The 14,603-nt window shown below is 34.9% G+C and overlaps 1 protein-coding gene across 3 annotated transcripts in view; it reads right to left on the bottom strand.

Annotated features, from left to right (window-relative positions):
• The window catches only part of Dgk (diacyl glycerol kinase 1), a 911,622-nt gene that overhangs the window by 192,586 nt on the left and 704,433 nt on the right, over positions 1-14,603 (bottom strand). The window contains exon 1 of one of the 3 annotated variants that reach the window (XM_085814119.1): positions 7,523-7,709. The exons of the other annotated variants lie outside the window; for them this stretch is intronic. Within the exon in view, the coding sequence (XP_085670245.1) occupies positions 7,523-7,556 (34 nt within the window). The 5' untranslated portion in view covers positions 7,557-7,709. Of the gene's footprint in view, positions 1-7,522; positions 7,710-14,603 lie in introns of those variants that run through there. 3 annotated transcript variants of the gene reach the window in all.

Below are 14,603 nucleotides of genomic sequence, written 5' to 3'. Positions count from 1 at the left end.
GTTCCTCGCACTTAAACCATAAGATCCAGTGCAACAGCAATATCGCAAAATAGTTTTAAAACGAGCATATCTTTAGAATTTCCGATACAGAGACTCACGCGCTGGAGATAAAAATGCTTTTTTCTGCATTTGGTCTTCCACATGCTCATATTCGTTGGAGGATTACGTTATTCAAAATTCGATGACTCTATGTACCGTTATTTTATGACAATGTGAGAAATATACACTCACGTTTGTGAAAATTGCAACACCATGAAGTACTTACGCGAGTGAGCTGAAATTTTCAGGAAATGCAAAGTAGCGCATGATATGCAAATGATTAGAATTGCAAATCCGTAGCGCATGTGTATGCTGAGCAGCGCCCTCTGAACGGCTGATGGATCCGAATAAATAGACGGCTGTAGCGAGGCGTGTATGGTTATCGGTGGTTATCTGCTAGTGGTAAACGTTAACTCAATCTGTACTTATGCCTCGTCGACGAAAGAGAGCGAGATTTGAACAACTTAGAGTTTGAACGAGGGAGAATCATCGGCCTTCGTGAAGCTGGATTGTCGTATCGTGCAGTAGCCTCTCGTGTGCAGCGTAACAGCAGCACAGTGATGCGCGTTTGGAAGCAGTGGACGTACGAGTGTCGGACAACTCGGAAATCCGGGAGTGGACCCCGAAATGTGACGTCAGCTCGCGATGATAGACACCTGGTCCGCATGGCGCGGACGGACCGTACAGCTTCCTCTAGACAATTGGCAGTACTGTGGTCAATAGCTACAGGTGTTTCATTGTGTGCTTCATCAATTCGTAGACGTCTGCTGCAGTGTGGACTGCGCGCACGGACTCCTTTATACAGGATCCCCCTAACGCACGACCATCGCCGCCTGCGGCTACAATGGGCCAATCAGCATAGAGACTGGCGTGCTGATTGGCAGCATGTCGTGTTTTCTGACGAATCCCGCTTTAATTTGTGGTACCATGATGGCCGCATTCGTGTCAGACGCTATGCCGGTGAACGCCACCTTCCGGAGTGCATTATCGAACGCCACAGTGGACGAACACCCGGAGTTATGGTCTGGGGAGCCATAGCATATCATAGACGATCTCAATTGCTACGAATTGTGGGCAATCTGAACAGCAACCGGTATATCCGTGAAGTTCTACAGCCCGAAGCTGTTCCCTTCCTTCAAAGCTTGCCAGGCGCTATATTTCAACAGGACAATGCCCGCCCTCATACTGCTCGGATTGTTAAATCCTTCTTTGCAGCGCAGTAGGTACAGCTTCTTCCTTGGCCTGCGTGTTCCCCGGATATGTCGCCAATTGAACATGTGTGGGATATCATTGGTCGGCGTCTTGCTCGTGATCCTCGTCCTGTTGCGTCTGCAGACGAACTTTGGGTACGCGTACAAACGATATGGAATGCTCTTCCTCAGTCAGACATTCAAACTTTGTTTGACTCCATGCCACGTCGTGTAGCAGCACTTATTGCGGCGCGTGGTGGCCACACAAAATACTGATTCTGATCTCTTGTTCTTGTTTGTTTGCTTTGAACATTTAATCATTTATTTGTACCACTACCACTCAACTGTGTATTAAATTGCATTCAATTATGACGATTCCTTCTTGGTGTTGCAATTTTCACAAACGTGAGTGTACATACATTTACGCAGATTTTCATTATTTAATTTCTTCAAATATAATGCAGGACTCTAACATTTTATGGCAACAGTTTGAAAAGTGAACCGACCGACGCAAAATGCCAAAACGAAACTAATAGTCCTTCGGGATTCAAATCCCTTTGGACTAAAAATGGGCGAATTTTATTTGGAAGGAACTTAAATTTCGAATTCTAGAAGGAGGAATCAAGTAAGTTTAGTAAACAAAAGAGATATAAATAAATATATACCGAATTCAATTACCATTGAGGAGCTAGAGTTTTGAGAGCTAACTTTTTAAAAACTGCTCGTGTGATTTTTACAAAACTTGGCAGTTTGTCATAATTTGAGTCGTAGAAGAGAAATATGAAAACAAAAAAATGGCATGTTATTTCCGAAAAGAGTCCGATTTTGTGTCAAAATACATATATTAGAATAATGCTATATATAGTAAGTTTAATACATATCCTAAGTCGTGCTTTCGAGGCATGAGGAACGCTTTGATTTTTGTCAAATGGCCCATTACAACGGGAGATATAGAACTGTCCCCCCCTTTTTTTTGCGTACTGTACTATTAATTACAGTACTCCCTATCTACTGATTCTACTGCGTAGTTTTGCATTTTACATAGCATCTTTAAGTTATTTTGTGACCTTTAAAATGGCAAGCACGAAAGTGTTTTTTGAAATGAGGAAATTCAGCAGATAAATTAATCGATGTAGGAAGTGATAATAAGTCCGAAAATTGTAAGCGAAACAAGATTGTGTAAATTCTGTCAGGTAACACTTCACGAGGGTGAATGTTTTACAAAATATCATACTTGTAAAAAACACTATATATGCTAATATATAACGTCATAAAATATTATAAGAAATGTTATTGATTTAATAAAACAACGACACTTTCACACATACATGTTTATTTGATTCTTCTAAAAAGTGCCCAGAAACCGAGAAAAGTATAGAAGCTTTCTCCCGTCCGTCAGCTGTTAAAATTAGGCTGAGAAATTTAAGAAATTATTTTCAAGACTCAGAGAAGACTGGTTTCGAAAATGCAAAATTGAACCTATTACAAGGTCTCGTCGGTGTTGCAAAGAAACTATTCATTATACTTTCATAAGTTAACAAAATCTCGTTTTTTCCTTGTACGGAATATTAAATTATATGCAATATTCCTGCATTTCATTTAAACATACTGAATTAATAGTAAACGAGTTTTGAATTAAATCTACTTCGTGGATAGCGCATAAGCAACAATAGAATAAATGTCTTTAAAGTTCACTACATTTATTTACCAAAGCGACACTTCGGCGCTAGGTTCACTTAACAGCGTTACATCTCATTCATTTTATAACTCAGAGTGCACAAAAATTATATCATCTGAAGAATTACTACATGTTCTATTCAAATACTATAATAAATCTAAAACGACATATAAAAGAAATTAAACAAACAAAAAAAAAAAAAAAAAAAAAAAGGATCAGTTTTTCCCAAATGATTCAGCGCTGCTTACCTAATGCGCATGCGCTACTCATTTGTTCAGTTCTCACTTCGCAGCAAGGCAGAAATACAAAAAAATTTAAAAAAAATATTTTCATTAAAAATTTAAAGATATAGAAAAGTTGCGAAGTTTAGTTTCTCTAGATTGGCAACAAATCTCCTATTCTGCTCGTTTCAAATGTACACAAATATGGCTGTCATGCAAAAGAAAAATTAGGCTCAGCCGCACTTAAAAAAACTTTTTAAATGGTTGATAATTCCACACTTATTGCATGCAGGTTAAATAAAAGCATAAAAATCTTAACCGGAAGATAAGAACAACATAATTCAATTGTTTGTAAAGCAAAAAATGCACAATTTACAAACATATAAGAATAAAAAATCTGAGCCCACAGAGATGAGTAACAGATACATATCTGCATATATTTAGACACTTTTGGTGCGGCCGATTGGCGCAACGAAAATGGGAGGTGCACATCTATATGTTATAGCAGTCCTATATACAAATTTTCAAGGTTCTGAGGCTAACTGTTTTTGAGTTATGCGAGATACGTACGCACAGACGCCACGAAAAATTCTCTTCAGAATTCATTTTAAATAAATTTTATAATTTTTTTTGTGAAAAAGAGTCCTTTATTTTGTCCTTACGTACAGATGTCACGCAAAAATATCGTTAAATTGCGTTCGATAGCGGTCGAAACGGATATTTTCGTTGAAATATGATACCCGAAATTTTTCGCGATTACAATACATCCTTTTTACTTCGTACATAGAAGTAAAAAAATTCTTAGTTTAAAATGCAAAATTCACGAAAATTGAAAAGATCGAATTTTCCGGCTGGTAATTTTTTCCAGTCTCTATTGGTAGTGGAATTTTGATATTATTCAATCAAATTCAGGAATTTACTAGAAAATATAAGGTTTTTCTTTATTTGCTAGTAATAGTTACACATTTAGATAACTGAGACGGCGAAATCAACATTCAGATAGTCGCTTGGTATATGTCCGAAATATTTCCTAAATATACTTACTTCTCACTTACATTGGCAAATGTAGATATACACGATGCCTTGATGATCAGTATCGAATAAAAATATTTTCGCTACGTTTATAAAATACACTTTGTTATTAGAATACTTGCAGCTACGCTGTCAGCCTTCGTCTGGCTTTTAAATGTATCTGAAAACTGTCTAAAGGGAACACCAAATGTTAAATTAAAACACTGCGCAGAATTTTACTCTGCAGAACAACTTTATCAAAAAAATCTACAAGTTTAAAAAAAATGTATAACATATAACAAAATAACAATGAAATAAGCAATATCCCTTAATACAAATATTAACCATCCTAATAAATAAATTAACCAACTTCCCGTTGAAAAATCTTAAGAATTTAAGTGGTATAAAGGAAGTTAAAAACTTTTGTTTCCTAAAAAAATCATGCAAAACGTTTTATATAATTAAAACATAATATAAAAAATTACAATGAAATAAGCAATGAATCTCATATTTTCAAGAGAAAACAGTCAGCAGTTCGGTATCCAAAGCAATGAATGAAAAACTGTTACCAAACCAAATATTTAAAGGAATGAAACTGTCGTCAAAAAGCAATAACCAATTAAAATTGTGGTTTGTGGATGACATAATTCAAAATATTCAAACCTCTTTGCCATTAGCTAAGAGAGAGAGGGGGGAGGAAATGTTTTGTGTTGTGTTTCGCGAGACACATGCGCATCAGAATAAGAAGAATGCGATGTGCGTGTCCAAAAATCAAAAGAAGTAAAAGCAGCATTTTGTCTCATATTTTCAACAGTCGGCAGTCCAGTATGCAAAGGGGTCCACCAGCGGCTGAGAGGTAAAGTCCCTGAACACTGGTAGTTCGGTCCGAAGTTCGAATCCCGCAAACGGGCTGGCTGCATGGGCGTTTTCGTGGTTTTTCACATGTGTTCATGTTTAACGTGTATACGAATCAATTTTCCTTAGAAAGTCCTCTACGAAGGCATCCCTTCCCTTAGGCAGATAGCCCTAGTGTGCTTTGGCATAATTAACTAAACAAAAAAAAAAAAAAAAAAAAAACAGTATACAAAGCATAGAATAAAAAATTGTTGCCAAAACCAAATTTCTAAAAGAATGAAAATATTCATAATGATGCAATAAAAGCGAAAAGTTAAAATAAAAAAGAAAAAAAAAATCTGATTCGAATTTTCGAAAAATAGCTTCGAGGTGCACTGGCTCTTTTCTAGACCTATATACCAAATTTCGTAGCCGTGTGTTTATTAGCTTATGCGCAGCACGAACGACAGACACACAGACAGACTCTTTCTTTTATTGTATGTAAAATATATTATGATATTTGTCTAAACAGGAGAAAGCTTACTTAACAACAAATAAAAATAAAATTATTAACGAACAGTACATTCTAAATGAGAAAAGAAAATAACACCGATAACTAACTTATACAGTCTTAGTTTTTTCAACAACTTAAACTCTAACAGTAACTCTAACTTTGAGTTGCACATAAGTCTCTTGCTTTTACAACTACATTTAGTTGTGGAACACGTCTTTTTTCTCAGCTTTTAGTTTCGACCTCTACCAGAGCATATCTATGCTTGTCGACATACACCAGTAATGGTCTGAATGTATACGAATATAGCCAAATGTTTGGACTTTCAACGACGTATTTGGTATGTGTTGACATTCACTCGAGAATGTCGACATTTTTTAACTCTCCAATTTTGGTCTTTCATGGTAACAAATATAAAATACCGAAGGACCGAAATTTCTGACTCTTTGATCAGTTTATAAATTTCCATAAATACAGTAGAACTCCCGTTATCCGAATCAATCCCGTTATCCGAATCAATTGGGACCGGACCCCATTCGGATAATCAAAAATTCAGATAATTAGATTTTTTCCGAAGAAAAGGTCGAAGTACACTTTAATTAATTACTGTATATTGAAAATGGGAGAAAGGAGCTATTTCTAAAGAAAAGGAAGTTTCAAGGCAACACTTTTACGTACATGTTATATAGCGTACTTTTCGGGCAGCCAAGTCGTGCACTTTAACGCAGTTTCAAAGCAAACGTTTCACTAGTTGATGTTCTCGTGTCTGCTTCAACTTCGACATCAAGGTCATCTTCTTCCTCGACACTTTCTTCTCCACACTTTCAATAAGTTCATCATCATTCAGAACTTAAAACCCAGGGTCTGACGAATCACAAACCACCCATTCTACTGTATCCTCAGCACTAACTTCTGAACATCCAGGAATTTTCAAAAGAATGTTTATTAATTCCTCAAGTGACACGTCATCCTCATCTTTTCCTGTCTATTCCCTCTCTCTTTTTCTTAAATTCTGAAAGCGATTCGGATAGTCGGAGTTCGGATAATTAGAGTTGTACTGTATAGCGGATAGCGTTCCCGATGAGGCATTCTATCAGCGAAGAGTCGGAATACACCAAGACTTGGCAAGCTTGGCTGCATGGGCATTTTCGTGGTTTTCTCCATGTGTAACGTGTATACGAGCCAGTTTCCATTAGAAAGTCCTCCACGAAGGCATCTCTCTCCTTAGGCAGATAGCTCTTGAGGCCTTAATAACATGAACCAATTAATTTACATAACAGTTATTTTATGACTGGTTTCTTTACTCTCACTTCTTCGTTTTCCAGCCAGAATGCAAATTGCTTCGCGTGCATTTAAATAAGGGTTTGAGATTGTTACGTCAGAGCGTCTGCTGTTTGAAGACCACGTTACTAGCCTTGCTATTCTAGATTAGAGTTCCTATCTTCGGCGTTACATTACTTTTTGTCGATAGTTAAAATTCACACCAGTGAATTGAGCCAACTTCGCGATTAAATTGCTCTGCTTAGCCTTTGGCTATTAGATATATAGATTTAATCCTATATTTGAATTTCCACTTTGAGTTTCTGGCCGTAAGCGCTGGCGGACTTTGTAAGCACCAGGCCAGCCTTTTGTTCATATAGTTTAAAATAAAAGGGTTTTTTAGCACCCTTCTCAAGTTTCTGTACTTTAAATTTAGACATAGCGATAAGTCGCTTTTAAATCTACCAAAAGGTTAGTCAAATTTTACAGTAGAGAAACACATTAAACCTTATAAAAATATAAACCTTATGAAACTATAAACTAAAGTTAATAATAAGATAAGAATCTATTTTACTTAATTAAAATTTGGTTTAAATAAAGATATAAATGCGGAACAAAACAAGCTATTATCAGATTGGAGTGCAACTCGATAGAAATAAGCGTAGAAAATTAGCGTAATGACAAAGGAGACGAAGCAAATACTTTCAAATCTGCAACTATCAACATTTTAAATGCAAGGTATGCAGTATGATGAAAGAAAAAAAGAATAAAACTTTACCACGTAATCTGCTGATTAATACAAACGTTTCCATTTTGTAAGATTCGCCGAGTTCTTGTAATGTTCTGGCAGCTTGATGAAAATTGTTAAAACGTTCGAGTTTTAACCGAAAGAAAAGAAAATTCAGCGAGAAAGGAATTAAAGATAAACTTAAATCAGGTTTACAAACATTAAAATGCGTAATAGAGAAAGCATTCAAAATTTAAATGTAATATGTAAACATAAAAAGAATGTCATTAATCATCAATGCAGATATAAAACTCAAACTAAACTCAAAACAGGATATACAAGAGATAGATCTTTTGCCGTATGTGATAAGGACAAGGCAACCTGAAGTACATACGTGATAACAAATCGTGACGTACATTGTTGAGAAATAAGACACAAATTGATCATAACATCCGGCAAGAAAAATATTTGAAAAATCGAAAACAAAGTGATGGTAGGCTTTCTCTTTTAATTTAAGGAGCCGCTAGTGTTTGCGTAAGATTAATAACAGAAGTGTGAGGATATTACTGAACAAATAAACAAAAAAGAAAACTAAATGGTTTCAGAAGAAGTGTTTTTAATATTTTGTTGGTCACCTTTATTTATTCAATATCATGTTCTTCGCACTTAAACCCTATTGTTGTTTAAAGTTGTTTAAGTGAGGCTAAGCCTATATATATTTTTACTCTAGCAGCCATATTTGCTTGCATTTGAAACTTAGCAGAATAGCGGATTTGTGGCCAATCTAGAGAAACTGAGCACCGCAACAAAAAAGATAACGCTTTCTTTTGTTATTGCGAATTAAATCGTGCATAATCCATTCTATAATTTATTCGGAGAAATAAGTGCTTAAGATTTGTTTCCTAATTTTTAATATAGATATTTTGAGTTTTTATATATTGTTGCCTTGTCGCGAAGTGAGAACTCAATTAATTGAATGAGAAATACTGAATCGTCTGTGAAAACTTGTTTCTTTTTTGTTTGTTTGTTTAATTTCTTTTATATATCGTCTTAGATTTAGTATAGTATTTGAATAGAACATGTGGCAACGATTCGATAATTCTTCAGATGATATAAATTTTGTGCATTCAGGGTTACAAATATTAAAGGTGGTAATAAAATGAATGAAATGCAACGATGTTAAGTGAATCTATCTCCAGAGTGTCGCTATGGTAAACAAATATAGCGAATTTTAAAGAGTGCATTTATTCGTTTGGTGGTTTATGCGCTATCGACGAAGTAGATTTAATTCAATCTAATAAGTTTAAATGAAATGCAAGAAAAAATATGTATAACTTAATATTCCGTACAAGGAAGTCACGAGGTGTACTTATCATATTTTTAAAATTTGTTTTGTGTTTGCTAACGTGCTCTTTTATCTATCAAATGATGCATTTAGATTGATAGTAACGATTGTATTTTTGAAGATGCAAGCATTGGTGCACACGCTAAACAGAGTCTTAATTTTTGCTATCCCATCAGACCATTATGGAGGAAAGTAGTTCTACGTTAAAGGTGTACTTGCTTCTCAAAAGTAACATAAATAGTGAACTGAATTAATTGAATGAGAAATACTATCTCTCTAACGAACGTCGAGGAAGTAAGTTTAAATGAATTGCAAAAATGCGTATAATTTAATATTCCGCACAGGGATGTGGTATCTGCATCAGTTTTTTTTATGTTAAGTATTCCTAACACCGAACTAATCTAAAATAATACCTAACATAACATCAAATATTCGATTCTTAAGAGCTGCAAACCATCGATTTCGAAATGTGCACTGTAATTTTAGTTAAAATGATTATTTTAAGTTCATTTTAGATTTATCTATCCAACAAATGCAATCGTTCCTCATTAATAATTGCTGCGATCCACCATTCTAAGTTTACATCTGTAAGCTAATAAGGCTTCTATTAGTAACACTATAGCTTGGAAGCACTTAGAATTTTCATATTTTCCAAATCCTAAAAATGGCAATTTTTCAGAACCGACATAGTGTCATACGTGAAAACGTTTACCCGTTGGACTTTCTTTGCTCCACTTTTAGTTTTAGTATCGTCCGTAACAACTTGAGACATCTCAAATGTCATCTTAGAAAGAGTCTAGTCCTGTCGGCATTAAGTTAGCCTTCTGTATCGTATTTGTCAGTTATGCTCTTCGTTTAGTTATTTTCTCATGCATGTTTGACAAAGCAGCTTTCTCCACGAAGTTTCGACAAGCATAATATATCGTTTTAAATTTATGAAGAATCTTGCCATCTGAATCTTGCTTCATCAAGGTTCTTTTTTTTTTCCTGCAAACATCCTGGGTATTTCTTAGCAGATTTTCATCTGTTGAAGTACTTTTCTATCACATTAGCTTAAATCCTTCATACAGTGCTTCCTTTAATCGTTAAAAGTTTTCATCTCGCAGTTGATTGGGCAAGAAATGGACTCTTAATGCTTCATCCATCAAAATCCTAATGCACATTTTGGGACAGTGCGTGTTTTTATAAATTTGTGATTTACACATCGATTTTCGGACGACCCTTGTAAAATGTTTAATTTTGTACCCACAGCAGTGGGCACATGTAAAACTGTTGGAGAGAAAATGGTGCCCGCGGGTATAGCGTTGGGAATTCCTGCTCTAGATGAAAATGATGACACGCAGGAAAGGAAAATATTACCTTATTCATCGGTTTCAAATACTTCAGGATTGTGCTTCTTCTAATTGGCCTTGACGCAGATAACCTTCGCATGCTTTGCCACATTCAAATAATCCAACTTATCTAATTGGTCTTGAAACTTAAAATACAACGAATGAATCTAACCTAACCTATTATTTCAGTGTGTTTAGTAACGATGTAATCTTTCGTGATTCAGAGTTTGAATTTGGTTCGAACTGCTACTGTTCAGCGTTCTTAAAAATTCTAGGTTGTTCACCTTAGAGCAAAGCCTTTTCCGATTCTTAATTAAGATGCTTCAGTATTCTTAACCTTCCAGCACGAGCGAATGCTCCAAATTTACGACAAATTCAGTTTTTAATGCATTTTTTTTCGCATATCGAAGCTGAGACGTCTGAAGGTCATTTCTATTCCTCCTTTCTACCCTTCCCCACATCATGAATGTGCCAATAGGAAGTCATTTGACTCTTTTTCTAACTGGGGTTTTGTGCTACGTGGCAGCTTTTTCATAAAAGTTACGATACGCGTGTGGTCGTGTTTTAAAACTCAGAAAATATTTTTTTCTCAAATATTTTGTAATTTTGTGTTATTAATTGCCGTGTATTATTTTAATTTAAATACATTTGGTTCTGTAAATTTTATATCGGTTTTCACGGCAAAAAAATATGTGCAACCAGCTGATTTTGCTCGGTTTCTTCAAGAATTATCTGCTGAAGAAAAGGAAGGCAAGGAAACCTTTCGATGGGAGAACAATAGCTATTTCCATTCCTTATTTCCATTCCTTATTTTCTTTTATTTCTATTTTTTAGAAATAAATAAAAACATTAAAGTTAGTTTAAAGTGCGTTTTTTTTAATCAGTAAGAAGTAAATTTCCTTGCAGAAGTAAGTAATGCTAAACTTACTTTTTTTTTTCTACCAAGGTGTTTTCCTTTTTTATTGTCTATACTTGTCTTTGATGGAAATTAAAATTAGCTTCGATTTTAAAATATAACTAATAAATAATAAATTAAAAATTTTCTGTAATGAAATACATCATTGCATTTTCATCTCACTAACAAAAGAACTTGAAAATAATTTATTTATATTTGAATGTAATATCATTTGCATTTTTCATTTGCATTTCTTAACAAATTTATTATCAATATTCACTCATTTCTGTCGTTTTTCGTACCAAAAACGGTAAAATAACGGATGTCGTAAAAAATACGACGCGCGCGTGCTCATGTAAAATTGCCAAGCGTGCGTGCTGGAAGGTTAATTAAAAACTTTTGCGGAAGTCCCATTCTGATAAATTTCATTGCTTACATATGCAATGAACAGGAAGTTATGATGCCACCTACTCAGCAAAGTTAGAAGTGAACGAAAGGAGAATAACATTTAAATAATTTCCAAATAACAGGTATAGTTAATACACTTTGATGAGGGTGGAAATTTTGAGAAAATCTATTGCACTACACGAAGAATTTTACACAGTTGTAGCAAAAGAAAAATTAAAACAATGATCAAGAAACTAGCAATGGTAAATAATAGAAATTTTTAAACGTCGTAATTTTTAGTGCAGACATTACTTGAAACAAATTTTCGAATTGTACACTGTGAAGACAGAACCGGAAACAGAGGTGGATGGACTTCTAGAGATCTCGAGAATTCGAATGAAAACGTGTCATAATTTGCAATTAGTCCACTTTAACAGTTTTTTGGAGTAAAAAAAAAAGATATCTATACGCGTCCCCTTAATGTTCTGTGCATGAGAATAACAAAAATTAAATGTGAAATACATAATTGCTTTCAACAATCGGAATGCTTTCATCTAAAGTCGACAGAATAATGCTACTTTTAATATCTCGTGGGTAATATAGATAGATATATATTCACAATGAAATGAGGACACCCTTATGTTGTTTATAAAACTAAGTTAGAGAGTTAGAATATTTAATTTTTTTTAGAATATTTATTATTTTAATAATTTTAATGGGCTCGCTAATCACATAGGTAAATCTTACGTTTAAAACTGCTATTCAGTGAGCTAAAGATTTAAACCTCCTTTATAACGAACGAATTTGGTTAAAACGAATTTAATGTACCACAACATTTACCTTAAAACCACCGCTAAATTTATTTTCAATCGCAAAATATTTTCAAAGACAGCGACTGCAGTAACGAACCTTTTGTTCTATACGGCTCAAAACTTAATCGCCAGGGTGCACTGCTGAATGTGTTAAAAGCAAAAGAGACTTTTGTGATGCAAATCAGAGCCACAGTTCAAGCTTTTGTAAACAAACCCTCTTTTATTAAAGAAAAAAAAATTCTCATTCGTCTTAATATCGTGTCGCGAGATCTAGTAAAAACACTTGTTTTGGAATTTCAGAGTTCTCACTATTTATGGAGATTAAGAGATCCAGCATCTGAATTTAGAAAAAAAATTGGAAATAGTAAAATAAGTTTTTACTCTTTTTATTATTCATAACTATTCGTTTTGAAATATTCACTGCACAGGCCAGAAAACGTGGCTACTATTTCAATTGATTGTTTTATATTACTGTACGCCTGTAGTGATGGAGCCAGCATAAACCAGCCTTCCACCATTTTTGATCTGCTTGTTGCAGCACAACATGGCAATTACATTTTTTTAAAGCCTGCACAAACAATTTACACTGGAGTTCCTTCACATGTAGAGTTATAAGTATTCGTCCTTAATTCTAGCCAAAACATAAATTTAAGAACTTAATTAATTTAATGTTTTGAAGAATACTCTGATCCACATAAAAGATACCGGTACTTTCCTTTTACGCCGGCGCAAATCTCACCAAGCAGACTTTATTCGGCGACAACGCACAGTACACACATAAAAAATATTAATAACGCTGCAGATTTCCCCAAGCAAGCTTTATTGACGACAATGCACAGTATACCCATAAAAATATTTAATAAATGTTGTTCTAAGAAATTTTTACTTTGGAGGCATAAACATTTTAATACTGTTTAAAATTTTTTCAAATGGGTCTTTCGTTTCCATCCTTTAAATTCCGCGAGATAACGTTCCAGATGATAACGTGTCGTTTCTCTGTGTTTATTATTTCGCCAGTTGGCGCTACCTCTCAATCTTTCTATTTTTTTGTTTGGGCGTTCCAGTTTCCGGATCTACAAAATTATATTTATGGTTCACTTTGAAATGCTCGAAACGATCCTCTTCCAGTTTTTCAGTGCAGGATGATTTAGACGAATCGGAATATATTACAGTTCCTTTTTCAATATTTTCCTTAATTGCTTCTAATATAATTCTCATGGATCGGGTTGGCACCTACACAAGGAAACATTCGTTTGCTTCACGGCAAACTTCACCAAAAAAAGATCCATTGTTGTGGTATATACCAATCATACCAGGTCCTCCTATTTTCCGCTGTTGACGTTTAAAAGCAAAGAATCCATACAAACCTTGCACATATAATTATTCTAGTCCTCAACTGCTCCGTGACTGACTTTTAACTGCTTTTCACACCATTTAATGGAAGTTCAACTATAAACAAACTTCAAGAAACTCACTTTTCATGACTCAAACCATGTGTCTTTCCAGGTAACTTCTTTTACTGCGACAAGCTGAAAAGTTGCAGCGCCATTCAATTTCGTCTCCATGGCCCACCAGCGGCCGAGCTGTAAAGTCGCTGAATACTGGTAGTTCGGTCCGAGGTTCGAATCCCGCGAACGGGCTGGCTGCATGGGCGTTTTCGTGGTTTTCCCCATGTGTAACGTGTATACGAGCCATTTTCCCTTAGAAAGTCCTCCCCGAAGGCATCCCTCCTCTTAGGCAGATAGCCCTCGAGGCTTTGCCATAATCACACACACACACAATTTCGTCTCCGAAATACAATTTCATTTCATGATTATTAACACAAGTAGAAATTTTAGGCAAAACGCCTTCTTGAAAGAAAATGATAGATTCTTTCTCTGTTCTGGGCAATCCCAAATTTTCATTGGCTTTTTTCATCTATTTTTAACATATCAGGAAAAAGACGTGACTGATAAGAAATGGCCGCGACTTGTTTTGGAAATGTGGAGGTAAAAAAATGCCAGCGGGGATATTCCATTTGGCGTCGGTTGTATCATTTCCGGCAGACTATCGTCTGCGCCGGTGAAATGGAAAAGTACCTAATCTTATAAGAAAATGTCATTTTAGTGTAAGTTTACTAATTAATAGGCATTTAAACACTGCAAAAGCCTCTGGTTTTCTTAAAATGCTCTATTTTCATATCGTGCAACAATGAGATTCAAAATTTAGCCGTTGTTGCTAAAACAAGATGAATCACAGAAGTCCTATTATACGAAATCCATGACTACCACTGATTGAATTAAAGATTTCATAATTCGAACGCAATTTCGGAGAATTTGGAAAAGTCTGATGCTTATGGTTTAATTGATAAAGGCAAAGCACA

This window comes from Stegodyphus dumicola, chromosome 3, assembly GCF_044657685.1.
Source record: "Stegodyphus dumicola isolate Sdum_Otavi_A_Nest chromosome 3, ASM4465768v1".
Lineage (NCBI taxonomy): Eukaryota > Metazoa > Arthropoda > Arachnida > Araneae > Eresidae > Stegodyphus > Stegodyphus dumicola.
This window is presented reverse-complemented; position numbering and strand designations above follow the sequence as displayed.